The 26,572-nt window shown below is 40.5% G+C and overlaps 1 protein-coding gene across 2 annotated transcripts; it reads left to right on the top strand.

Annotated features, from left to right (window-relative positions):
• The first annotated feature begins 1,029 nt into the window (after positions 1 to 1,029).
• Positions 1,030 to 26,190, top strand: uggt1 (UDP-glucose glycoprotein glucosyltransferase 1). 2 transcript variants are annotated; one of them, XM_018756246.2, is made up of 41 exons: positions 1,030 to 1,100; positions 1,913 to 2,054; positions 2,575 to 2,654; positions 2,858 to 2,988; positions 3,742 to 3,854; positions 4,333 to 4,507; positions 4,635 to 4,731; positions 4,869 to 4,947; positions 5,578 to 5,678; positions 6,141 to 6,240; positions 7,097 to 7,157; positions 8,959 to 9,050; positions 9,169 to 9,319; positions 9,650 to 9,769; positions 10,575 to 10,660; positions 10,922 to 11,057; positions 11,453 to 11,584; positions 11,828 to 11,992; positions 12,169 to 12,289; positions 12,496 to 12,594; positions 14,496 to 14,519; positions 14,817 to 14,911; positions 15,289 to 15,495; positions 17,571 to 17,702; positions 17,935 to 18,065; positions 18,827 to 18,922; positions 19,222 to 19,324; positions 19,620 to 19,699; positions 20,279 to 20,468; positions 20,615 to 20,773; positions 20,879 to 20,964; positions 21,061 to 21,145; positions 21,614 to 21,702; positions 21,875 to 21,979; positions 22,286 to 22,370; positions 22,555 to 22,737; positions 23,762 to 23,922; positions 25,247 to 25,361; positions 25,485 to 25,601; positions 25,814 to 25,982; positions 26,094 to 26,190. In XM_018756246.2, the coding sequence occupies exons 1-41, from the start codon at positions 1,067 to 1,069 to the stop codon at positions 26,117 to 26,119; spliced, it is 4,653 nt and encodes a 1,550-aa protein (XP_018611762.1). In that variant the 5' UTR covers positions 1,030 to 1,066; the 3' UTR covers positions 26,120 to 26,190. The 2 variants fall into 2 exon arrangements, with proteins under 2 accessions (XP_018611762.1, XP_018611764.1); XM_018756248.2 differs by lacking the exon at positions 14,496 to 14,519.
• Positions 26,191 to 26,572: the final 382 nt, after the last annotated feature.

Genomic DNA, 26,572 nt, shown 5'->3' with positions numbered 1-26,572 from the left:
TATAAACTGCACTATATATTATTGCATTGTGTATTGTGTGGAGTGAGTTTACATCTTCTCCTTGTGTTTGCATACTGCAGACACGCAAGGTAAACCACTTGATATATATCATGTCGCAGTCAATAAAAGCTCAATAATACATACATTAATCCACATTTTAACAAGCTAAATTCTGCAAACACCTCAGACAAAGCTATAATAAATTTAAAAAATACTCCAGAAGACTTCATCCATTATTAAAAACCTCTTGTCCAGTGCAGGGTCCCATTATCTACAGCCCATACTGGAAGTACACGGTGTGAGACAGGATAACTTCAACAAATTAAAAGCAGTTCAAAAACACTTTAGAGAAAGCAGTAAGGGCAGTTGGTAATGTAGTGGTTAGAGCTGCTGCTCTTGGGTCTGAAGGTTGCTGGTTTACTGCGGTAGTCCCGTAGAGGAAAATGGTTACCCTGAATTGTCTATTGGAAGTTTCCTTGTAGTGTAAATGTTGTGAAGAGTTTAACATTGTCAGTTGCTTTGGAGAAAATCATCAGCTAATTGAGTAAAGTCATAAATTCGACTTTCACATTATTAGAAAACTTTTTAACTTACTTAAACATGTTTTCAAAAAATCATTTCAATTGTCACTTGTCTTGAACAACATAAAATGTGCTTAGAATCTTGTTTCCAGAGAAGGTAGATATACTGGATCAGGGAATGACATTATTTTTAATATATACACTATTGTTATTATTGGGAAGACTCAGTGACACTGATTAAATCTACTTTATGTGTCACTGGTGAATGTGAGTTGACTGCAATGCAGCCTTTCTCGGGTAATAGCTGACATCTTGGATCAAACATCTGCCTATCCTTTCAGAGCCAACATGGCTTCTTTTTGGGGTCCGAAAAAACGTATCATCAGTATGTTTAATATCTTTTATTTTCAAGAATAATTTATTCCGCCCTGAAACTCCTAAATGTTGACAGGAGGAACGTTAGGTCAATAAACTGGTTATTGCAATCAGGCAGAGGTGAAGCCCAACTAGACGAGGGCTGAAGGACCCCAGTTACCGTCACAACCATGGCCGCATTCACAGCCTTTCAAGCCGGTGTTGGTAAGACATTTATTTCGTATTAACCTATCCGTTATTCTGTATTTTTCGCGACCAACGATGATCGGTATTCGTCACGGTATATGAGCTTTTTAAAATATAAACATTATTATCAAATCTTCTTTGTTGCTGTGTGTGTCTGCCTAAGTTTTGTTTCGCTTTCAATGAATCGCTTGTTGCGGGACGCTCAGTTGATTACGTTCCGTGTTTCCACAGTATTTACGCCCACACTTGTGAAAATTACACAAATTTGCCAGCAGTGTGAGCAAAGTTGCAGCAACTTAAGCAAGCAAGCAGTTATTTATGTGACTCGTTGGCTAAGCTTGCATCCCCCCCAATTTCTTTTGGGCACATGTGATATTATTGTATTGAATATTGCGTTTAAGTTTTTGGCAATAATTAGCTGTTATGTAACCAAAATATGAATATAAAAGGAGGATAACACCACTGTTCCATCCCAGGAACAGCTACTGAAGGAAGCGCTTCCGTCTGTATTCTGACCTCTGATTGGCCAGACGCTCTCGCGAAGCGCCACGCTCTTGACGCTTATTGGCTGAAACTGAGGACAGAACATCTTTAGGTCACAGCAGGTGCAGAAATGGTCAGGTTTCCAAGATAGCTCTGAGACATTTATGTTAATCACTTTATCTTAAGTAATTTTTCAGCATTCAAGAGACTTTTAATACCTGCGTTCCAACCGCATCCTCTCACCGTTATTAGTTTGAGTGCAGGACCCAATTACTAATCATCATGATCATCCATAGCATTACTATTTGTATTGTAAGGATGTGTGTTCGTTTCTCCCTTTGGTTCAGGCACTGAGCACATTGACAGGATGCGCATCCTCACTGTCTTCTTGGTGTGGGTGTCAGTGGTCCATGCTGGTACTGATTCAAAAGCAGTGACAACATCACTCACTGCTAAGTGGCCCTCAACACCTCTGCTGCTAGAGGCCAGGTATGTGGCACACCCCCCGAAACATGCCTTCACACTCCTTGAGCATAGCTTTTCTTATAAACATGCTGGCCTACTGTAAGTTTCCTAGGCAAATAACACATAAATGATTATCATGGAGTAGGGGACAGCAGATAATGTTTGGTTAGAGCTGCTGCCTTTGGACCCAAAGGTTGCAAGTTCAAACCCACCTATTGCTGTAGTACTCTTGAGCAAGGTACTTATCCTGAATTGCTCCAGTAAACTTGCCAAACTGCATAAATGGGTAAATAATTGTAAGTAACTTAACATTGTCAGTTGCTTTGGAGAAAATTGTCAGCTAAATGAATAAATGTAAATTGGTATGGTACAGAGGTGTGCCCTTTCTCTGACTTATTAAGATATTTGATATGCTGTGGCTGCTCCAGTGGAGCTGAAAAGTTAAAATAACCCAAAGCAGTCAGCAGTACGTAGAATGAAGATTCAGGTTGTGGGGATATCATAATACCTTTCTGAAAAGTCTCATCATCTTTTGTGTCTTCAGTGAATTTCTTGCTGAGGAGAGTCAGGAGAAGTTTTGGGATTTTGTGGAGCTCAATCAAGAACTTGAAAACATAGATGAAGGTACAGTTTGTATTCATTTAATACAAAAGAAAAGTCTTCTTGCATCACTTAGTGGCATTGTTTTTCACTCATGATGATGTAACGAAAGTGGGGAGAAAGCTGTATGCAGTTTCCATTTGTCAGCTTGTTTCTCAGTCTTGATGATATAACGGGGGAATAAATGGCTGGCTTGTGACATGGAGCACCCCCCCTCCCCCCTTCAGGCTCGGACCAGTTCTACTATGAGCTCGTTGTGGAGCGGGCCAGCCAGCTGCTCAGTCCGGTGCAGCTCAACATGTTGCGCTTTGCGCTGTCCCTGCGAGCCTACTCCCCTACCGTACATGCCTTCCAGCAGGTCAGAACCATACGTACGCACACTGACATCCACACTCGACCAGTTAGTGAATGTAATTGGTCAGTGAAATTTTTCTCGGGATGATTTCTCTTAAAAATTAAGCAGTTTTATTATTTGTAATGGGAAATATTATTCCACCCCAGAAGTGAAATATATTTATCCAAATATGAAAAATCTTTATCTAAATAACATCAATAGTAAGTTGGTGTGTAGTAATAAGGAGTTTTAAATTGTAACAAAGTGCATCACCAAGTTATGAAATATGTGGGGAGAAGGGTTCTGCTCCACCGAGAAGCTGGTCTTATGGGGAAGCTTTTCGCAAAGTGAAGAAATGGTTTTAAATTTGTCTGGTCTTCTGGAACTAGTTTCTGTAAAGCAAATTTCTGCTGACCAGGGTATGAGTGTACATTCCTGATTTCATATGGACATACAAGCATGCTTGTATGAACAAATTCACTAGTCAAGTGTTCTGCCCATCTTAACTGTATGTCATGTGAGGCCAAACCCTGTGAGTGGAGCTGAACTGGTTGTTGCCTTTGAATTTTTGTGTGGCATTATTCCTGTGCTCTCTTTTGAGTTGTTTTTTTAGCACTTTTGTCTTTTGGTACTGATGTTTCTCCTGCCTTCTGCTGCTGTGTTGCTTTTGTCTTATTTAATGTTTCCCCTGAATGCGTTTCCCTGCATTTTGCTATTGCTGTTACTGTTTCCCTGCATTTTTTCCAATTCTGACGTTGGTCTTCTACTCTTTCACAGATTGCTTTCAATGAACCACCTCCCACTGGGTGCAAAGCTTTCTACAGTGTCCATGGAGTGACCTCATGCAACACAGAGAGTTTGAAAGCCTTGCTGGAGACTGCCTTGGAAAGGTAAGTGCTGAAGCTGAATTTGCAATAGTTCGAAATGACCCTTTTTTCAGACACGGGTTTTGTTACTGTGCTGCAGATTTTCACCAGGTATTATCTATCTGTGACAAATGCATACCTTTCTCAAAGGACATATGGTTGTCTTGATGATAATGCACCTGTGTGTCTTGTGCACTCTATATGCTGCTCTGCACATCTTCTGTTCTGTGGTTTGATACAACCTGAAACTTATCTACTTGTACTCAATAAATATCCAAGGTGTTCGAGCATGAAATCACTGCCTACTGAATTTTACAAAGTTATCGAGGTGCTTTGTATTCTAAAATTTTCTATAATGTGCAATTGTCAGTAATATAAATAAGGATGAAAAGAATACAAAAAAGCACAACTAATATAATGAATAATAAGAGTAAATACTTCCCCACATGATCTTCCTCTTCCCTGCATGTTCTTAAATGGTCTTCATTCATCTGTATTTAAGGCCAAAGCCATACCTGTTCAAGGGTGATCACACTTTCCCGAGTTCAGCTCCAAACTCCCCAGTTGTTATACTGTATGCCAAAATTGGGAGCAAGGACTTTCCCAGGTTTCATCAGCTCATGGTTTCCAAGGCCAACAAGGGAGAGATTACTTATGTCCTTCGCCACTTCCTATCTGTGAGTATTGCAGTGACATCAAAGTGTCATAAGATGTTTTTCGCTTGATCCTGTATGGATGACTGCTGAATAACCTCAAATCTTTCTGCACATTTCTGTTTTTTTTTTTCCTATTTTTGAATATTAGAGTCCCAAGAACAGCAAAGTGTTTCTCTCTGGCTATGGTGTGGAGTTAGCAATCAAGAACCAGGAGTACAAGGCCAAAGATGACACCCAGGTTCAAGGTGGTGACTTCTTCTGTTCTCCTGTTTTGTAAAGAAGGAGCTATCATCATGTGACTTGCATGGTCAGTCTGAGAATCTTTTTTTTTTTTTTCCCCCAGTTTTCTTTGTAACAGTTATCTTTGTATTTTTTTTTAAAGGTGCAGATCTGAATGCTACTGTGATTGGAGAGAGTGACTCAGTGGATGAAGTACAAGGTTTTCTCTTTGGGAAACTGAAGTGAGTGTGTGTTATATGACACCATGTAACTGTGTACATTAGGCTGTATATATAAAGTTGCATTAACTCCTCTTAAAATGTATACATTCTGAAGTTGATTCCAAACATCATTTACATTCTGAGGAGTGCTAGTAAACTTGTGTAAATCTTGCCATAAATGCAATTTACTGCATTTTTAACTTAAATATTACAAATTGTTACCTGATCATATAAACAAAATTAAGTACCTAGTTCTGGTTTTCATAATGCTACTTAATACAGTTTATGCACCAGATAAGGCTTAAAACTTACTGTTGTTTACCCATTTCCTAAAGTATAATATATCAAACTGAGTCATGGATAAACAGATTTGTTAAAGTAGAAGCAATGCTTTTACTATTTTGGAGTCAAGTTTTTCAGTAGCTTTGCATAGCAGAAATGCAGACAGGACTTGTTATAAGTATGTCATTGGTATTAGCTGTTTAATAGTTACATTTTTTCTAGAAGTACATAGTTAGATGTATTTTTTAACTTTATCATTGATATTTAGTTTGTTCACAAAAGGGAATTCTGGTTAATTGGTGTCTCATAGGCAGATGGTTGTGTGAGTGTATTTGTGTACCTGTCTTATTTCCCTCCTGCCATCTTCAGGACCCTCTACCCTGAGCTGAAGGACCAGCTGAGAGAGCTTCGCAAACACTTGGTGGAGAGTACCAATGAGATGGCTCCACTCAAAGTGTGGCAGATGCAAGGTGGGCCTGCCAATGGCTCCTTCAGGCCTTTTTATGTGTGGTGCCTTCAACTTTGCCATTTTTTACTGGTTCTTATGAGATGCTCCTAAATATTTGCTGTTCTCACTGTCACTTTTGTTATAACACTTCCTAACATCAGTACTGTTCAGTGGTACAATAAGAACAGCCATGTTGTATCTATGTGGCCAACCATTTTTGGCCCTTTCAAGAAGGCCTGATTATCTAGCTGCAAAAATCTTTTTGCTGTGATATTAGCATACCTGTGGAAGGGATCTGGTTGCCTAAGGTTTTTACTGTAGTGCCCTTAGTTGGTAAAACAATTATTCATGTACATTTAGAAGAATTTTCTTGGAAGGTGTAGCTGAGATGGATTTTAACGTACTCATGATGACAGCAGTTACTCATGTCTCTTCCTATTATGCTTTTCCGTGGTGTGACGCTGTCCTACTCTGTTCATGGTAGACCTGAGCTTCCAGACTGCTGCCCGAATCCTGGCTGCACCGCCTACGGATGCCCTGGCAGTGATGCGGGACCTGAGTCAGAACTTTCCCACCAAAGCCAGGTGTTGCCTTCATCTACCTGCCATACCCCGTAGTACAGGAGGTCTGAGCAGGCACTGCAGTAGTAGTAATTGACAATGTGCAATAAAACTAGTAATTAGTAGTAGTAATCACTACTAATTAGTTCATGTTGCTGTAGTATAGTGCTTTCTCATGTTTACATGCATAGTAACATGTGCAAAGTGGGGACTACAAAATCTGCTGACGGTTGAAAATGCAAGCAGTATAGCTGGGAGCAGATAACTGACAGTGTGAGCAAAGACCTGTCCAAATCTTGTTCATGTTACATGTTTTCAGTTAGTCATGGGGCCTCTTGGAAACACTCACAGTAGTTGTTAGAGAACGTTAAATTCATCACAACATAGTCTGGTAACTGCAATTAAAAATGAATGTGCTGGTTTAAACCTTTGTCCTTAACACTTTAATTTGCATACTTGTTTTCAAATTACGAGGCAGAAGCCCATTTCTTCTCACAGCTGAAGACTGTGTTCTTTGTATTTTTTCAAATAACGTTCTCCGCACTTTACTGAGCAAGTTTGGAGGGGTGGTACTTTTTATTCACCGGAAACATGTCTCTTTGGCCAGTGGGAGGGCACCCATGCAAACACAAGGAGAACATGAAAACTCTGTATGGACTCAGCCAAATTTGAACTTGGACCAAATGCACAACCCAGGTGCTGTGAGGCACCAGTGTTACCTTCTGCATCACTATGCCTCTGTCTGCCACACTTAAATTAAAATGCAAGGAGAATAAAAAGTCATATATACATACTCTTGATTAATTTGTTTTTTTTTTTTAAAAGTGTAAGTTTACCTTTATGTTGGTATTGATGGTACAACTTTTTGCTTTCCTACCAGATTTATTACAAGAACAGTGGTGAACTCTGAGATTCGGAAAGAAATTGAGGAAAACCAAAAAGTAAGTATGCTTGTTTGGTTAATTTAGGTGAGTTTTACAATCAGCAGGATCACTACTGTAGTTGTCTTTGCCAACCCTGCAGATAACAGCTTTAGGTTTTATCTGTTGGAGCCACAGAGCAAGAGCAAAAGCAAATGAGGTGAAGTTCAATTTTTGAAAAATTCATGTCTAATATTTTTACTGAATAGTATTTTCAGAACATGCAACTTTAATGTTTTTACATTTATTTATTTAGCAGACACTTTTCTCCAAAGTGACTTCCAATGAACTTTAAGTAGTGTTATGGAGCCCACACACCTTATTCACCAAGGTGACTTACACTGCTAGATGCACTACTTACACTGGGTCACTCATCCATTCATCAGTGAAACACACTCTCTCTGTGTTTTTGTTCATTTCATCTCAGCATATATACACCTGTTTGCTGGCTGACTTAGTGGTTTGATTAGTGTTTAAGATTTTACTTGTATGTGATTAATAGCAGTAATTTGCATAGATCTAATAGAGAAGTTTCACTGTCTTTTTTCTTTTCTGCCTTTTGCTGTAATGCTCACTAAATGAGTAATAGATATGTCTGGCAATTTTGGGGAGATTTGTCCTGCTTTAGTATGTGTAACTAACAAACACGAACATAATAAATGGCTTGTACTGAAGTGAACCCAGGCTGTTTGCACCTGAGATTTGAAATGTTTTACTTTAGAAAGAGCAATGCCCTTTCATAGTTCTTGAAAATGACTTCATAAAACACAAGATTTGTATAATTGTGTAGGGCTTAGACTCTTACTAAATTACAGAGAACCATATTAACTTGATTTGTCAAAAAAAAAAACACTAACATAGATTTTGCATTATTGTAACTTCAGTTAAACTTAGTCACATCTTACATTTTATACCCTAAACAACTTATATTAACGTAGTTGTATCTTGTTAGAAAATTTTTGTTAATATGGATTCTGGAATCAATGATTATTTATAACAATTTCATTTTAAAAATCCTTGCTCTCCTCGTTTAGAGTTTACATTTTTTTTTTCTCTTTGGGTCACTTCAATCTTAAATTCAGTCTGAAGCTGTATATTTGCTGCATGACCTTGCCTGATCCCTGGCTTACTCAAAACTGTGTTGTCAGTGTCCACATCACTTGAATGTGACATTTTTGTGTGAATCAGAAATCGTACCTCTGCTTTTATTTCCGGGAAGTGCATACCTATGTGGTAAATACATGGGTAGGAAATTAGTTACATTTATTTTCATTTAGTGCTTGTCTCAACATGATGAACAGTAGAAAGCATGCAGCACATAAGTGACTAAATAGAAAGCACAGTCAAAATTAACATGGATGTTTTCTCATGTACTGATATGAAATAATCATTCTCACAACTGAGGAGAAGGGGGGGAAAACTTCCTGGCCACGGATCTAGCAGAAAAAGGAAAAAGCCCTAGGAAGATGGAGAAGGATGAGAGATGAGTAAAATGATTAATGATGAAAGAGGACATTCAAAACAAGTGAAGATATGAAGAGGAGAGTAGAACAGGGTAAATCACTAGTCTACCTGTAAAGCTTATTAAAGTACTGAGTTTTTAGTCTTCATTTAAAGACTAAGACTGATCTTTCACATCACAGCTGAAAGGACGTGTAGCTAACACTCTGTCACCTACAGTTTTCAAACACATTATGGGAGTTGTGAGTAGGCCGTGACTTATGAGCAGAGAAGATGATTATATGCTGGAGTTAGTAAGGGACAATGGTCTTAAGCAGTGACGATACGAATTATCTTGCACTTTTCATTGTTTTCCATTCAGTACTTTAAAGGAACCCTAGGACTGCAGCCTGGCGACTCTGCTCTTTTCATCAATGGTTTGCACATCGACCTCGACCTTCAGGACATCTTCAGGTAACACTGATGCAGAATGTATCCATGTGTGGCTGACTTCCTCTCCATGTGTATCTGTGTTTGCATATATATGTACTTGTATGTGTGGTGCTAATCGGGATCCTTCTGACTCCTGCAGTGTGTTTGACACGCTGAGGAACGAGGCAAGGGTTATGGAGGGCCTTCGCAATCTTCTCAACGACATGCCTTTCATCCATGACATGCTGAGCCTCAGCTTGCAGCCACTGGACTCTGACTATGCAGTTGACATCCGCAGCCCTGCCATCTATGTGAGTCCCATGCCATATCTCAAGGATATTTCTCACTGGCTGTTTTCAGTGATAATGTTTAAATGATCCACTCCTTTTAAGTGCTGTGGTCCCCATAGTTAGAAATATTGGGGCTGCTGGACTAAAGATGGTTTCTGTATGCCTGTCTGCGCAAGTGTGAGATATGAGTTTCTTTAAGTGTGTGTTTGTACTTATGTGCACCTGCATGTCTGTGAGTACTTTAGCATCTCAAAGGTTTTTGTGTCGCTTACAATTTGTGATGTGATAGAGAAGACCACTGTATTGTTCATTTTATGACACCCCCTCTCTCCTCTTTCTCGCTTGGATCAGTGGATCAATAACCTGGAGACCGACAGTCGCTATGCCTCTTGGCCCTCCAATGTGCAGGAGCTACTGCGACCCACTTTCCCAGGAGTCATTCGCCAGATCCGCAAGAATTTTCACAACTTTGTAAGTACTGCGGGAGGTAACATTAGAGGAGTTTGTGAAATATTGGGTAGAAGGGAGAGTATGTCATTTAAAGAAGAGAGAACAATGTTTGTTATCTTATATGGGACACAGTGGCAGGCTTTTTTTTCATTCCATCCTTAACACCTCCCCACCCCACTTCAGATGACTTCTTTGTAACTATTTATTTATGATTACAGATGTTACATGCAATTAACATATACCACCAACCCACCTGTCTTCCACTACAAGAAAATACCAGTGCCCATCCCCAGACTCAGCTAAACTTATCCCATCCCCAAGAAAGACAAATAACTATAATATGATGATTTGCACACTCACAGACAGAAATGTTGACAAATGGGCAAATAGACAGGCCAACAGATAAACCAGGTAGACAGACAGATATGGAGATAAAATAGGCAGCATGGTGGCATAGTGAGTAACGCTGTATTACTTTACTTCATTTCGATGATGCTTTTCTCCAAAGCGACATATAGTGTTATGTATAGTATTTACCCATTATACAGCTAGGTCATTTTTACTGGAGCAATTTCAGGATAAGGGTATTACAGCTGGAGGTGAGCTGTCAAAGGGCAGCTGCTCTAACCACTACGCTACCAGCTGCCCCGATTAATGGAAACACAGATTGTCAAACCATAAATAAAATTAGCAAGTCTCAGGGGATTAAGAAATGACACTAACAGGTTGTAAAAGAATGTAAAAATGATACCATATCTATGTGATACTAATTTTGTATTAGCTTTTCACTGTATTTTGATTTATGGTGTACACGTGCATCTTTCAGGTGATCATCGTGGACCCCACTCATCAGAACACAGCTGAGCTGCTGAGTGTGGCTGAGATGTTCCTGAGCAATAACATCCCACTAAGGTTGTTGTTCTCTGAAGTTATGTGACTGTAGAAATAAGTTGAATACTTCTTGTGCGAATCTCAAATGAGTACCATAGTTAGGAATACAATATTTGCTAATGTGAAAGAACTGTGAAGGCATTACAGCACAAAGGAAAACGTGATTATTGACCTAGTCCTCGTTCTACTTCCTCTCTGGTGCTATTGGCCATTTTATCAATATTTTCAGCTTTACTTGGAAAATCCATTTGCTGTCAGTGTTCTTAATGACTGTTGTGTTAGGATTGGTTTGGTGTTTGTGGTGTCCGACAATGAGGAAGTTGATGGGATGGACGATGCTGGTGTTGCTTTGCTGAGAGCCTTCAACTATATCGCTGACGAGGTGGACAACCAGCAGGCCTTTGATGCAGTCATATCGGTGAGTCATCCGCTTGTTCTTGGCCGTTCTACCATGTGTGCTGGCTTGGAGCTTCAAGGAAATTGTGCCAATAGTTGTTATCCATCTGTCTTGTGTTGCTTTGAAATAATCAGGCAGTTGTAAGAGTAGCATCACTCACTCACTCACTTTCGTTAACCACTTGTCCTCATCAGGGTCACGGCAGTCAAGGGCCTATTAGCCTGGAATCACTGGGGACTAGGCTAGGAGGGGTACATTACAGACAAAATGCCTATAGGTGCCTGACAGAGTAGCCACACAAACGAGGAGTAACAAATTCTTGGAAATCTAAAACCCTTCATGCCACATTGCTTTAGTAAATATTCTCTTCCCTAGACTAACAACTTGGATTTTAAACTATGGTTTTGTCTTGGCAGATGTTCAATATTGTGCCACGTGGGGAGTCACTGAAAGTTGAGCATGTAACTAATGTGCTGGAGAAGCGATACCCTTACGTGGAAGCTAGCAAAATTCTGGGGAAAAATTCTGTCTACGACCAGAACAGGAAGGTACGTATGTTACAGCCCCTCTGGCAGGTAACTGCAAAGCAAGGGAAGGATATTAATGTGCCTTTAATTATCGTGCAGAAAATGGAATCTTCTGTCATGGCGCATATTATTATTGTTATAGTTTGTCAGCTATCTATGTTGTGGAAGTCTGCTGGCTACATGTGTCCAGAGTAGTGCAGCACTTCACGATTCTATTCATGCAAACGGTGCTAGATCCAAGGTGAATATCTCTTGCCTTCTCAGGAGGGGAGGGCTTATTACGAGCAGACTGGGGTGGGCCCACTCCCTGTGGTGCTGTATAATGGCATGCCCTACCAGAGGGACCAGCTGGAGCCTGATGAACTGGAGACCATCACAATGCACAAAATCCTTGAGACGACAAGCTTCTTTCAACGTGCAATCTACCTGGTCAGTGTGCTTAGTGTCCCAAAAACCAGGGGCTGGCCTTTACCTGACCCTTTGCCATACACAAAATGACATCGCTAAGCAGCTGGTGGTGTAGACTTGAGGATGTTTAATGGTCATGTTTGTGGGTGTGCGTCGTATTGGTTGGTATGGTCTAACTTCATACATCTGACACCCAGGGTGAACTGGGCAGTGACCAGGATGTGGTAGATTTCATCATGGACCAGCCTAATGTTGTGCCTCGAATCAACTCCAGGATTTTGTCCACCAGCAGGCCTTATCTGGACCTTTCCAGCACCAGTGAGTGGTGGCACATTCACTATTAACCAGTACTTTATCATATCAGTTTACATTTAGGTTAAAAATGTTGTCTTAGTTTCCCTGATGCTTTGATTACCTGTACTTTAACTTGTTTAAAGGATAATGAAAGGTTATTTGTCTTGAGGAAAAAATGCTTCTACACAACAATCCATTTTGTTGATTTGTTGTCCTTATATTTCTTCCAGACAATCACTTCATTGATGACTATGCCCGTTTCCTGTTCCTGGATACCAGGGGAAAGAACACTGCAGTGGCTAACAGCATGAACTACATGACAAAGAAAGGTAGATGAGTGCGTGGTGTCTCTTGTAAGAAACTGTTGTGGTTGTTGATCGGTATTCAGCTGTGAACTGAATAGCTTAAAACATTTTTTTGGGATGTGAGTAGCTGGTATTGCTGACAAGACACCATACTGCCCACTATTGCTTGCCTTGTTGAGGTACATGAGGAGAACAACTGTAGCTGAACTAGACTTTAATTCTTTAAAATGTAAGAGTTGATAGTTTTGCCAGCTGCTTACTTGCACCGCTTCATAAGAGTGGCCTCATGTTTTGCCTGTTCAATCATGTCACTTGGGATCATTTCCATGTATTTGCAGTGAGGCTGTGAGCTTGGTTTTTCAGGCCATGCTTGTCCTTATGTAACCCACTTGTAGGCTCCAATATCTTCCTCTATTGAATGTTCAAGAGTGCTACCCCTCTAAAAGATAACTTGTTTAATTCTTTAACATATTTCAGTTGACCATGTTGTCCTGATATCATCAAAGAAGAATGAAGTATTCATTTCTTAGTCTCAGAAACAAAACCCCAGTAGAGTGCAGGTATCTCAGTCTTTAATTCACACCACCTGTAATGCCTCTAGTGGTTTCTCATTTGAATCTCCCTTCAGCTTCAACAAAAGACGCACTGCCATTTTAATTGATAGGGAGTTTAATGGTCTTCGGTTAAAGGAATTTACAGGACCCAGGCCCAGGAAGAAGGGATTGGGCTTCCGGCTATAGGAGAGTTAGGACTTGAAATCAACTTTATTGTCAACAGTGTAGTCCAAAACAAAGTAGTGAAAGTAGTGAAAGCTTAACAGAACTAAACAAAGCAATGCAAACTTAATATCGTGTGCTTGTGTGTGTTTAGAGAGAGAGAGAGAAAAACAGGTGCTAAGCAAGGTAACAGGTAAACGTGGGGCCACCATGTAGTAGGTACTGAAAGGAATATCCATTTCACAGAATGTCTTACTCCTGTATGTCTTCATGGGATATTTATAGAAATATGTCAGCGTGTTTTAAATGTTAGGGCATTCTTGATGTTTTGGTGCATATGGTCTGCCAGTGGGACAGGCTACAGGCTTACTGGAACAGTGTTTATTTAACTATTGAAAAGACCTTTAACAAAGTTTGACTTCTCCCCCGCTATATACCTTTTAAATGACAGCATATGTGAAAGACATTGGACATAAGTTGATTGTTCTTACACATGTAACAATGTACACTATTGTTATGGCCTTTAATATACAGTATGTTCCCTCCTCAAATAATATATGAAAACACTTTACTAAGTACAGAAAAGTAAGTGAAGTCAAAGGTGCTCTTTTCAGGGTAAGGGGCTGGAAAATAGAGAAATGGATAGATGGGTCCATGGGCAGCTCTGATCAGAAGTTATATTACCTTTATAGCATTGTATATTATTTTACCACAAAATAGTATGTATGTTACATTTAATTTATTCATTTGCTGATGCTTTTCTACAAAGCAACAACTGAGTTAACAAAAGTGCATTTTACAACATAGAGTTTTATGTGTAGATGCAATAGCTGAAGCACATAGTATGACAATAAAATGGAAATATTTTTATTCCATTCCAGTTCTTGCTCTCTGTATGTCCTAGTTTTCTTCCACTTTTTGTAATTGCCAAAGCTTCTTTATTCCTGTTTAGTAACAGCTTGAAAATCAGACCAGGTTTAGAGGCACTGGGTAGAGTTATGCTTAGGGCTGTTCCTCTACTTTCTGAAGGCAATTTAAACCCCATTATTCCTTTAGATGCTTGACCATAGTACTTACTCTGAATTGATATGGTCTTCTTTGCTGCCATGCCCAGGCAGCTACTTTTCAGTCTCTTCTCTAATTCCACATGTCCTGCTTCCTTTGTTTCTTTTTCTCTCCTTACTTGCAATATCTTCATTGATGTGCCAGGAATGGCCTCTCAAGGAAGTTATGGTAACTGAGTGTGTGCCTGCCTGTCTATGTTAATATATATGTATGTACGTATATATGTATGTCCATATGTTTGTGTCTCTGCTTGTGGATCTCTACTTGTCACAGTACATTTTTCTGTCATACCTGAAAACTAATTGATATGCTTGTTATTGTGGCTGTATTTTCACTGGCTTTGAGCACGAAGACCCCGGCCTAACACTCATGCATTGCGCTGTGTCTGAACATAAGCTTGTATGTGGCTCTAAGCAGTTTTTTGTTTTTGTCTGCCTTTTCGTGCCACCCTGTATATCCCTTCAGATGATGGCATCATCCGGCCAGTGACGTTCTGGGTTGTCGGAGATTTTGATCAACCCACCGGTAGACAGCTGCTGTATGATGCTATAAAACACATGGTAGGTGATGACACAATGCTGAACCCATTGATCCTCAGCTGATTGGGTCTTTCAACTAATAATTACTAGATAAGGGTATGTCCATCACTGCAATTACAATTTAACCTACAGCTGTAGTACCCTTGAGGAAGGTACTTATCCTAAATTTCTCCAGTGAAACAAATGAGTAAATAGTTGTAACATTGTAAGTTGCTTCGGAGAAAAGCGTCAGCTAAATGAATAAATGTAAATAATATGGAAAATGCATTACAGCAGAAGAGGTCTGAAGGTTAGGATATTCTGTGTATATCTTATGCACAGCTCAGAGAGACCCAAACAGGAAAATGTACAATTTTCACCACTTCTCCTTTTTTCTCCTTGTATTTTTTTCCTCACAGAAAACCAGCAACAATGTCCGGCTAGGCATGATTAACAACCCGAGCGAGGGTGTCTCCAACATCACTAGCCGCATTGCACGGGCCATCTGGGCCGCCATGCAGACTCAGACTGCAAACAACGCCAAGAACCTCATCACGAAGCTATGCAAGGAAGAGACCGCTGCAGCGCTGGCATCGGGTGTAGACATTGCAGAGTTCGCCGTCGGGGTGCGCTGTCAATGGTCACAGAGATCTTGAAAATAACTGTGTTTGTGTGTAAATGTGGGCAGCATGGTGACTTAGCAGGTAGTGCTGTTTCCTTTCAGTGACTTGCTGTGTTCAAATGTGGGCTTGAATCCCTCTTTGTGTGGAGTTTGCATGTACTCCGCATGATTGCATGGGTTTTGTTCTTGTGCTGTAGTTTCGTTCTTGTGCTGTAGTTTCCTTCTGCAGTCCAAAGACGTATTTCAGGTGTCTTAGTGAGTTTGAATTGCCAGTAGTGTTTGTTTGTTTGAAGTAATGTGTGTGCTCCATTGCTTTACTGTATAAACGGGTGCACTGAGTTGAGGTTAGTGTATCTAGCACTGCAAATCACCTTAGATAAAGGTGTCAGTTAAATACTAGTTAATGAGGTTATAGATACTTTGTTGTAGGGCAGCAGATAGTGTGGTTAAAGCTGTTGCCTGTGGAGGTTTCAATCTCATCTCCTGCTGTAATACTCTTGAGGAAGGTAATTACAGAGCTGTGAAAATAGTTAAATAATTGTTGACAGCTTAACATTGTTAGTTGCTTTGGAAAAAAGCATCAGTTAAATTAATAAATGTGCAATTTTCCCCTGGGATAAATACATTTACAACAGAGAGGGAATGCAGAGAAAAGGGAAAACATGAATTACACAAAATAAAACACAGATGTGGAGCTGCTGCAACCGTCATGCAAACCCAGGGGTTCTTATTGTTCTCATTAATTAGTTTTGAGCAGTATGTGGGCTGAGCTTCAAAAAGAATTTTACTGTTAAGGATGACAGTTGGTTTACATGCAGTGATATGCACATGATTTCATATATTACCACTTAACGCTCTATTTTGTGGCACTGACATTTAGACAAATATGATTTCATAAAACCAGGGGCAGTGCTTTTTAATTGAAACCACTTGGCTCTGAGAAACAAGATGTAATCAAGAGTTTGCCTTGTATTGTAATTTTTGGCAAGTATGTTCATTGTGGAAACATCACATGTGTGAAATTGAGGCATTAATCACTTCTACAAACTGGGCTATATTTTGACTGTTTAAAAATTGCATCATCATAACCTTCTTGTGACTATAGTGAGAGCCTGTAGTAGCAGGCAGAGGTCAAAAGAGATGAGCTGATGATCCAAAATTGCTCTGATGCTCTGCTTTAATACAGTCATTTAACATTGACTGTAGTCTGTCAGTGGTTTGGGAGTGGTTTCACATGTCTATTTGACTCATCAATAAGGAGCACCTTATCAATGCTGACTGACATCTTGTTCAGGGCTTCAAACCAATTTTGAGTGCCATGTGGCAGTTGAATCAAGGGACTGGATTTAGAGCTCGTGGAGCCCCATTGGACAGATACCCAGGAGCTGTACTGTGGAGAACCTGCCAAGGAATTGATCAGGAAGCCAGGGGCAGTGTCTGTAGACCTCTCTATGGAGACAGAGGAACCAGGGTTGTTTATACATGGCTCAGAATTCACAGACTTGTCCAGGCAGATTGAATTAATATGCCTGTCTAATATCCCCCAGGGTTCTTATGTGCTTCTCCAGCTCCTGGATTTTCTCGACAAATTCAGAATTGATCGGAGATTTGTAGAAGGTAAAGCCATCTGCCTGGTCAGCAGAACAGTCTAAACTATACATATTGCAGGACACGCAGAGAACCAGCAACAGCCCTTTTGTAGCCATTGTATGGCAGTAATACAGGATACTGATAACAATGGTGCACCACAACGGGAGGAAAGGCAGGGAAAAAAGACAGTGTAGGGCAGTGAAAGCAAAGTAGAGAATGTAAGACATTTCTAAGATATATGTGCTTCAACTGTGTTGTGCTGACTTGGTGGATGTATGCTAACGCTGAGGATGCATATTTTCTTCTCTGTAACAGCGAATTGCTACTAATGTAAAAGTTTAGTATATTGACAAAAATAACAAGGCGCAACGATTCCAGCTGTTCCACACTTTTTTCGTAAGGACATGGCTATATTGAAGGTGCTCATAGCATTGGGCATGCCTGTTCATTTTTGAGAGTGTGTTGTTTGACCCGTCTTCCTTTTTCTAGGGCATGGATGTACCTCTCTTTAAGAGTTCCTATGAGTCCCCCAAGGTGGACTTCCTGCTGTCACATGCTGCCTACTGCCAGGATGTGCTTAAACTGAAGAAAGGCCAGAGGGCCATCATCAGCAATGGCAGGGTGAGTGGGCTCTTAGGGGAGGAAATGTAGGCTGCTTTTGCATGTAATGCATTGTTATTCATGTTTTTCACTGAAAATTTGGTTTTGAAGTCCTTTGTGAATGTCTCACAGAATACAGAATTTAGGATTTTATTCTGTGTCTTTCTGCTTCAGCTGGAAAAAACTGCAGGTGATTGCCTCATGTGAAGGACCAAACAAATGATTTTAGACCAAAAAGATCCTCTTCTTTCAGATCATTGGTCCACTGGGTGAAGGGGAGGTCTTTAACCAGGATGACTTCTTACTTCTGGAGAGCATCATTCTGAAGACATCAGGAGAGAAGATTAAGAGCAAAGTTCAGAACCTCGGTCTGGAGGAGGATCGGTATGTTGGTCGGGACCCTTCTTAGCTTTCCGTAAGTGAGGAACGGAGAAGACGGTGGTTAACACTATAAAAACATGACTACAGCTTAAGAGCAGTGTGGACAGAGAGATGCAGCTCGAGCTGAGACAAGTGCATTTGTTGCTGAGGGAGAGTGGTTTCTCTACAGTGTTCATGACAAAAGCAAGACTGGGAGCATTTTTTATTGTCTTCTACTTCATTTATGAATGAAGAAGCAAGGTTATCTGGAGAGACAGATGAAGGTGGAGTGGAAGATACTGAAGGCTTTAGCAGCAAACTGGAAGTTGTAAAGAGGTGGTGAAGATTTTATTGACAGGAACTGATAGTTGACAGAGAATGATTTCTTAGCAGATCATAGAGCATAAGACAAGATTAAGAAGGTGCAGTACTTAAAATGTCTTAATCTTTCTCTTACAAATACTTTTAGAAAGCTGTGTTAAAAAAAGGATAAAGCATAGAGTAGATAGTAGGTAGATGGTTTTCAGAATTGGCTGAAGGTTGGGCATAGCAATCAAGGAAGGGAGGAGAACAAAGAATAGAACTTCTGTAAGCTGAGGGGCACAATGTGGAGGTTTTCTGATGAAGGGTAAAAGAATGTGTGGAAGGAAAGGACAGGAAAGAAGTGGAGACTACAATGAAAAACATTTGGAAACATATAGTGGGGTGACATTTAAGGAAGATGCAGAGACTAGATTAAGTGCAATGTTTTATCTGCTTCCATCTTGTGTTCTTGGGCCTTACAGGGCAAGTGACCTGGTAATGAAGGTGGATGCCCTACTCTCCTCTCAGCCAAAGGGTGAGGCCAGAGTGAAATACACCTTCTTTGAGGACAGATACAGGTCAGTCTCATCAGGTTGTGAAGCAGGATGCCATTAACTTGACACCCAAAACGGGTTGGTCAACAGTACTGTTGTTTTCCCTTTTATTGTTGCCATTGGAGTTCTGTGATGTTATTCATATGTTAAAATTTTAATATTGTTCAGACTGAACAGTGTCATCTGAAACTACTTACTGTGATCCTGTCATAAATACTTGTGGTGTATATTATCATTACTGTACCTACATAATTAATGTACCTACACCACAAATGTTGTTGTCTGTCACTAGAAGTCTTTATACCACTGTCACTCACCTATAGTGCAGTCAAGATCAGACCACGAGAGAATGAGATGTACTTTGATGTGGTGACTGTAGTCGATCCTGTCACCAGGGATGCCCAGAAACTAGCCCCCCTCCTCTTGGTGAGTGCTAGTCTCTTTTATGATTGCTTAACCAAAAAAAGGTCAGAATCCCATTACATAATGGCAGCAGTAGTGTTCTTGTTTTATGTCCCAGGAAATAAACTGCTCATTTGAGAAATTTGTCTCTTTAAGATCTGAATTGTCAGAATAAAAATAAAATAAATATAAGTAAATGAGTTCCACTTTATAAAAAAGTTGATTGAAAAGAGGTTGAATGAAAAGAGGTAGTGGGAAAGACCAAGGTGAAAATGTAGTTGTAATTTTTCTTATCTTCCCTGTTTTTCTATACACACAGGTTCTGAAACAACTGGTCAATGTCAACTTGCGCGTGTTCATGAACTGTCAGTCTAAGCTCTCTGACATGCCACTGAAAAGGTGATGCAACGCAAGCAATCTGCTCCAGTATAACTGATGGAGTGTGCTATAGGGGGGACATCTGAAAGGAAATCAAAACATGTTGAGTCAAAGTTAAAAAGATTCAAAAATTTCTAAGGACTACCCCTAGGTGGATTCTAAACTCTCCTTGTCAGGATAGTGTCCCATTTTTAAAAGGTGTTCTTTTAAGTCAAGTAAAGTACAATGAGCAGCATTAAACTATATGTGATAATTCATATGTTTATGTTAATATGTATATAATTAAATTTGCATCGCTGAGTTATCCCTTCCTCTGTAGTGGAAAGCTATATTCTCATTGAGATTTTTGTGTTTCTTACTGAGATACGTTTCATTTTTATTGCATCATTTTTATTTTTTTTTTTTTTTTTTTTTTTTTTTTTTTTTTTTTTTTTTTTTAAAAAAGAGTAAAATTTTGCTTGGTTAACCCAGACCAGACCTTAAATATAGCACATCATGTTGGCAAATAGACCTCAATGTTTTCCCTCATTGAACTTGTGTTGATAAAATATTGATAGGTTTTGTGATTTTTTTACGAATTTCCACTTTTTGCTTGTTTAGTTTTTACCGCTACGTTCTAGAGCCAGAGATCTCATTCACGTCGGATGGCAGCTTGGCTCCCGGTCCTGTGGCAACCTTCCTGGATATGCCCCACTCCCCTCTCTTCACACTTAATCTTAACACCCCTGAGAGCTGGATGGTGGAGTCTGTTCGTACCCGGTATGACTTGGACAACATCTACCTTGAGGAGGTATGTACGTGTAGTAGGATTCACCCATGAAGTAGAAATTGTTTTTGTGTCTATGTGTTAAGTTTTTATGCTTTTGTATGTGTCAATGGACATGTTGAATAGTATGTATATATCCCTGACCTTCCACATTACTCTTCTGCTTCCAGGTGGACAGCGTGGTTGCGGCAGAGTATGAGCTAGAGTACTTACTGCTGGAGGGCCACTGCTTTGATGTCACAACTGGACAACCCCCCCGTGGCCTGCAGTTTACTCTGGGTACAGCATCTGATCCTCTTATCGTGGATACCATCGTTATGGCCAACTTGGTATGCAGTCCTCCAGACCCTCTCCTGACATTGTGTATTCAAAAGTGCTGTGAAAAGCACTGCCCCTTGCTCTAAATCTCATCTCCATTTGCCTCTCTCATACAGGGCTACTTCCAGCTGAAGGCCAATCCTGGGTCCTGGATCCTAAAACTGAGAAAAGGGAGATCTGATGACATCTACAAAATTTACAGGTACCGTGCTGCTCTGTATGACTGTGTAAAGACACTGCACACCGTTTGACCATCTCACGCTCTGCCCACTCTCCTCACATCCCTTGACTCGCATAGCCATGAGGGAACAGACTCTCTGCCTGAGGCTGATGACTTGATCGTGGTCTTGAACAACTTCAAGAGCAAGATCATCAAAGTGAAGGTACCTGAGAGAATAGAACCACTCTTACTGAAAGGATTTGGGGACACAGTGTTGGATTGCTTTCTGAATTTCCCCACACTATTGCCTCCTATTCCCTGGAAAGATCTGTAAAGGGCTAACCATGACTACAGCAGTTGCTTCTCTTTTGGAGCATTAAGATGTCCTTTACAAAATGACATTTATTTTACAGTCTCCAAGGATATGATGCTGCAGAATTAATGTTCCCCTGATGTTGTCCATTTGATATAAACATTCTTGATCACAAGGAGGAGGCCAGATGATGTAGACTTTATTTTTCTGTACAGCTGAGATACAACTACCACCTCATATGGTACAAAAAGCTTGACTGGAATGATCTCTTCACATGCTGCACAATGACAGTGTAATCTGTGGTAAGAATTAGAGATTAAGCTACACTGACTATGGTTTCATTTGTGTTTAGTATTTCCTCTCTGTTTATATTTCTAGGTCCAGAAGAAGCCAGAGAAGTTAAATGAGGAGCTTCTTAGTGATGGCACTGAAGAAGAAGACTCAGGTCTTTGGAGTTCACTGAAACGGTGTGTGAATGCAGACTATGCAGCAGCGGCCTTCTTGCTCCGCAAAGTTTGCTATTCCTATTTGTTCACACACTCACCCATTTAGTCACTCTTTCTCACTCATTCAAAACACATTCACCCACATGTTCAGTTTCTGACCCCTCAGGCTCTCTTCTACACCCTTCTTCTGCAGGACATTTACAGGGGCAGAAAAGGTAGAAGACAACAAAGTGGAGAAAGATGATGTCATCAATATTTTCTCTGTAGCGTCTGGGCACCTGTATGAGAGATTCTTGCGGTAAGTCTGTGAAGTATCAGTGTGTCTGAAATGGGACAGTTGGGGGAATCATGCTCAGGTGTGTATGCCCGTGTGGCTGCTGTGCACTGAGATGTGTTTGAGGTGAAAGTAGCATTTCTCTTAATCTTGTAAATTATTTAGTGTGCTGTTTCCAGAATCTTACTTTTTTCTTCTGGAAAGTTAATTATTAAAAGATCCTATTAGCCTTTTGTTGGAAGAAATGCAGAAATACTTTGTACCTGGTTATCATTATTTAAGTTAAATAATTCTTAACATAGATCTTGTTTGCTGAATGTTGTTCAACAGGATTATGATGCTCTCAGTTTTGAAACATACAAAAACTCCTGTGAAGTTCTGGTTCCTGAAGAATTACTTGTCTCCCACATTTAAGGCAAGTTTAATATGAAGCAACCTTGAACAGTGAAAGTTACCTTTATGAATTTTATCAATGTTTTCAGTTCCCCTAGCAATATTGTGGACTGTTTTAGGAGACTGTATAGTATAATCCCATTGGTCTGTTATATTATTTGCTAATTGCACTGATGTTGTGTTAACACTACAAACTTCCTCAATAGGAGTTCATACCGTACATGGCAGAGGAGTATGGTTTCCAGTATGAGTTGGTCCAGTACAAGTGGCCACGATGGCTGCACCAGCAGACGGAAAAGCAGCGCATTATCTGGGGCTACAAGATTCTCTTCCTGGATGTGCTCTTCCCACTAGCGGTGGACAAAATCCTGTTCGTTGATGCTGACCAGGTAAGACTGCAATAGCTTTTGTAAAGGGCGAGGAGATACTGCAGTAGTTAGCTGAAGTTGTAAGCTGGGCCCCTAATGCTGTACATTTAACCTGACTTGTACTCTTGAAAACCAATGACATTGTAAGCTATATGAGTTTACAGACACACACACACACACACATACACACACAATCTGAAAGCGCTTGCGCCATGCAGGGGACACACCCAGGATGGGACGCCAGTCCGTCACAAGGCACCCCAAGCGGGACTCGAACTCCAGACGCACTGGAGAGCAGGACCCAGTCAAACCCACCCATATGAGTTTAGTTAGTCCAATAAATAATAGTGATAATAGCAGTGGCCCTTGGTTTATTTTTGTGTTTGTTTGCACCACTCAGTCAGCCCTGAGATTTCTTTCTTTAATTTTAAACACACTGATATAGTACACTCAGTCAACAAATGATGGGGTCCGCTACAATGAACAACCACTACAATGGCTTATGTAACTATTTGTCTTTTTCATACAACTGGCTTTATTATCCAGTACAATTTTTTTTCTCTAGTGTCTTTACCTTCACAACAGAGATTTTACTCAATGTCTACTATGTCCTTCACTCTGTACAGCATGCAAACACTATGGTTCTTCCATAACAAAACTAAATACTTTATATAAGTATGTTCAATGAAATTATTATTTAATAATATAGTGTAATATAGCATAATGATACATGATATATAAGACCTGGCAGTTGAAAAGGTGATATTATAGTAAGCATTCCTGTTATGACTGATGCATGTGCTCACTGAAGCGCATGCATGTGAACTCACACAGGAAACATAAAATCAATATCCAGGAGAGGAATGTATTAACGAATTGACTTTCCATTTTGATTTATGCAGAGTATCAGATTTTCTTTCCTTCTGCAGATTCAGAGAAACATCCATTGTCTGTTTTAATAGAGCAGTGAGGGATATTTTGAAAGTAATTCCTGTGCATATAATTCTGTGGTAGCCATGGTATCTGTTCTTTTTTTGCCCTTAAGATTGTCCGCACTGACCTGAAGGAACTGCGGGACTTTGACCTTGAGGGAGCACCGTATGGTTATACACCATTCTGTGAGAGTCGCAGGGAAATGGATGGCTACCGTTTCTGGAAGTCAGGTTACTGGGCCAGTCACTTGGCTGGGCGCAAATACCACATCAGGTAGGTTTGCTCTATGGTCTGCCATGGCATGTTCAGTATGTCAACATACTCTTCTCCATGTCCAGGGTGTCCATCTCTGTTGTGGTTCTCAAAAACTTGTGAACTCTTCACCTGGCTATAGAAGTCAATTCAACTCCTGCCTCCAAGAAAAATTCTCTTTCGTTCTGAGTCTGAATGGACCAGTTTTGGTCAAGACCTCAGTTGCTAAAAGTTGTCGTCTCAGGGCAGTTGGTGGCTCTCACTGCAGCAACCCTTGAACCCACTAGTAGACACCAAGAGCAAGGGAAGGTGTTATCCTGAAAAATTAAGCCTTTCAGGCAGTGCTTTCTTGGAAATCTTTCTCTTTGACTGAGAAATAATGCTAGGCTATTTGGGCACAAAAGCAGTTGCTGAACCGCAAGTATGGGCATGGGATAACATTGGTGAAAAACTATTGAGTGGTTCCAGAGTTGTTCCAATAAACCACTTGGTTCCTTAAGAGAGGAGGGGTGTGACTGCCTAGGCTGTGCCAGAGGTGTGGAAGTACTGACTACTCCTGGGGGATTGTTGAGTGGTGAAAGGAGCACTTTGATGAACCCCTTCACCTGGTGAACATGTCCTTGTATTTGGAGGATTTAAAACTGCAACTGGTTCTGTCATTATGGTGTTTTGAGGCCTCTGTAGTCCATAATAATAAGGCTGATTTGGCTGCAAGTGATTTTTGCTCTCAGTTGAATCCAGTCTGAAAGGGTTGTGTTTTGCCTCCACTCCTTTTTTTCCCCCGTTTTGTTTTAGAACAAAATAGAATATTAACTGTGACTCCTCCCACCAGACCCAAATTCAGAATTCCTTGACCAGAATTACAGCACCCCTCGTTTTTGCCTCTACTCATGTTTTTGATTTTCATCAGAGGATGTCAGGTAGAGTGGTGTCCTTTTGGGATAGTTGAGGTTGGTATCTCTGCTGTTGGCAGATAGTGATGTCCTTTTGCCATCATCAGACTATGACGTTTCACCTGCTTTTGAGCGATTTACATGTCTCATTAGGAGGAGACCCCAGGGCACACTGGACGTGTTGGAGGGATTATAACTCTCATTCCTGGGAACTCCCTAGGAGGACCTGGAGACTGTTGGAGGAGAAAGGAATATGGTTTGGGGATGCCTACTCAACCCAATAGTACTGAGACCCTCTCTAAGACAAGGGGGAAGAAACTGAAATAAACCAAAAATCTGTTCTGTGGAAATAGTTGTATCTGGCAGGAAAAAAAACTACTTCCCTTTTCATTTTAGCATGATTGCTGACTTAGCATGTGCTTCCTACCAAACCTAGTTCTATTTCTTGACAGTGCACTGTATGTAGTTGACCTGAAGAAGTTCAGGAAAATTGCGGCTGGTGACCGGCTGAGGGGACAGTACCAGGGTTTGAGCCAGGACCCCAACAGCCTCTCCAATCTGGACCAGGTTTGTTGGAACTCAACTGTGGTGCTCTGTTCTGTCAAACCCGTGTCTACCTGATGTTGTTCTGTTAGTGGAAGATGAAATCTGTCCTCTTGTTTATAACAGCTACATTTTTTCATGTTCCAGGACCTACCCAACAACATGATTCACCAGGTGCCAATCAAGTCACTTCCGCAAGAATGGCTGTGGTGTGAAACATGGTGTGATGACTCCTCGAAGAAGAAGGCCAAAACCATTGACCTGGTATGGCAGCCCAGTTTGGGAACCACTTCAGCTTTATAAGGAGGTCCTCTGGGTGTGTTGTGCAATTTTACATATGTATTAGAACTTGGGGAACATTTCTTTATGTGCACAACATTAATCTGTGTCAAAGAGTTTAGCCAGATTATTAGACTGATCTTGCATATTACCTAGAAAATTCAGTTTAGAACTACTTTATTTACCTTTACCTGCAGTGTAACAATCCCCAAACCAAGGAGCCCAAGCTCCAGGCCGCAGTGCGTATTGTGGCCGAGTGGTCTGAGTACGACCAGGAGCTCAAACGTATCTACAACAAGTTCTTGGAAGAGAAGGAGAGGGGTAGCACTGCTGACAGTAGCAAGATTTCACAGGGAAGCAAAACAGGTAGGTTTGCTCCAGTCACCTCCACCTCCCAGTAAGCTTCCGATACAGAATGGGTGCCACCATTGTTAACACACAGAATGTTGACAGCCATCTCCCCCTCTTCTATTCCAGATCGATCTGAGCACACCGAGCTCTGAGTTGCAGCCTTCCAAAAGAGGGTGACACTTGGCTCTGTTTAAAGAGTTGGTTGATCTTTTTTTTTTTTTAAATTTAATGCAAATATGGTAAACTTGATGAATGACTTTGTTACAGAATTCAAATTACACTTTTTCCGTGTGTGGGGTTTTGTTTGTTTGCAATTATGATGGCCCAGTCTACTTGCCCATCACAGTGTCGGGGGTTGATGGATCAGTGTGAAAATGAAAACGATTTTACAGTCCTGTCCCTACCCTTTTTTTTTATCTGGCTTGCAACATTTTTTGAGATTGTGCAGTAGGCCGAAGAGGCACAGCCAAGATTTTACTGGAATATATTGTAGGTCATCTACCAAGAATTGAACAGCTCTGCAAAGTCATCTTGTTCACTCTGAGAACCACAGCACATGAGTTTAAGTGACTCATCCCAGCTCAGCATATAAATCAGGTGCCTCT

This window comes from Scleropages formosus, chromosome 3, assembly GCF_900964775.1.
Source record: "Scleropages formosus chromosome 3, fSclFor1.1, whole genome shotgun sequence".
NCBI classification, from domain to species: domain Eukaryota; kingdom Metazoa; phylum Chordata; class Actinopteri; order Osteoglossiformes; family Osteoglossidae; genus Scleropages; species Scleropages formosus.
Note: the sequence above shows the minus strand (reverse complement) of the source record. Positions and strands in the feature narration are given on the sequence as shown.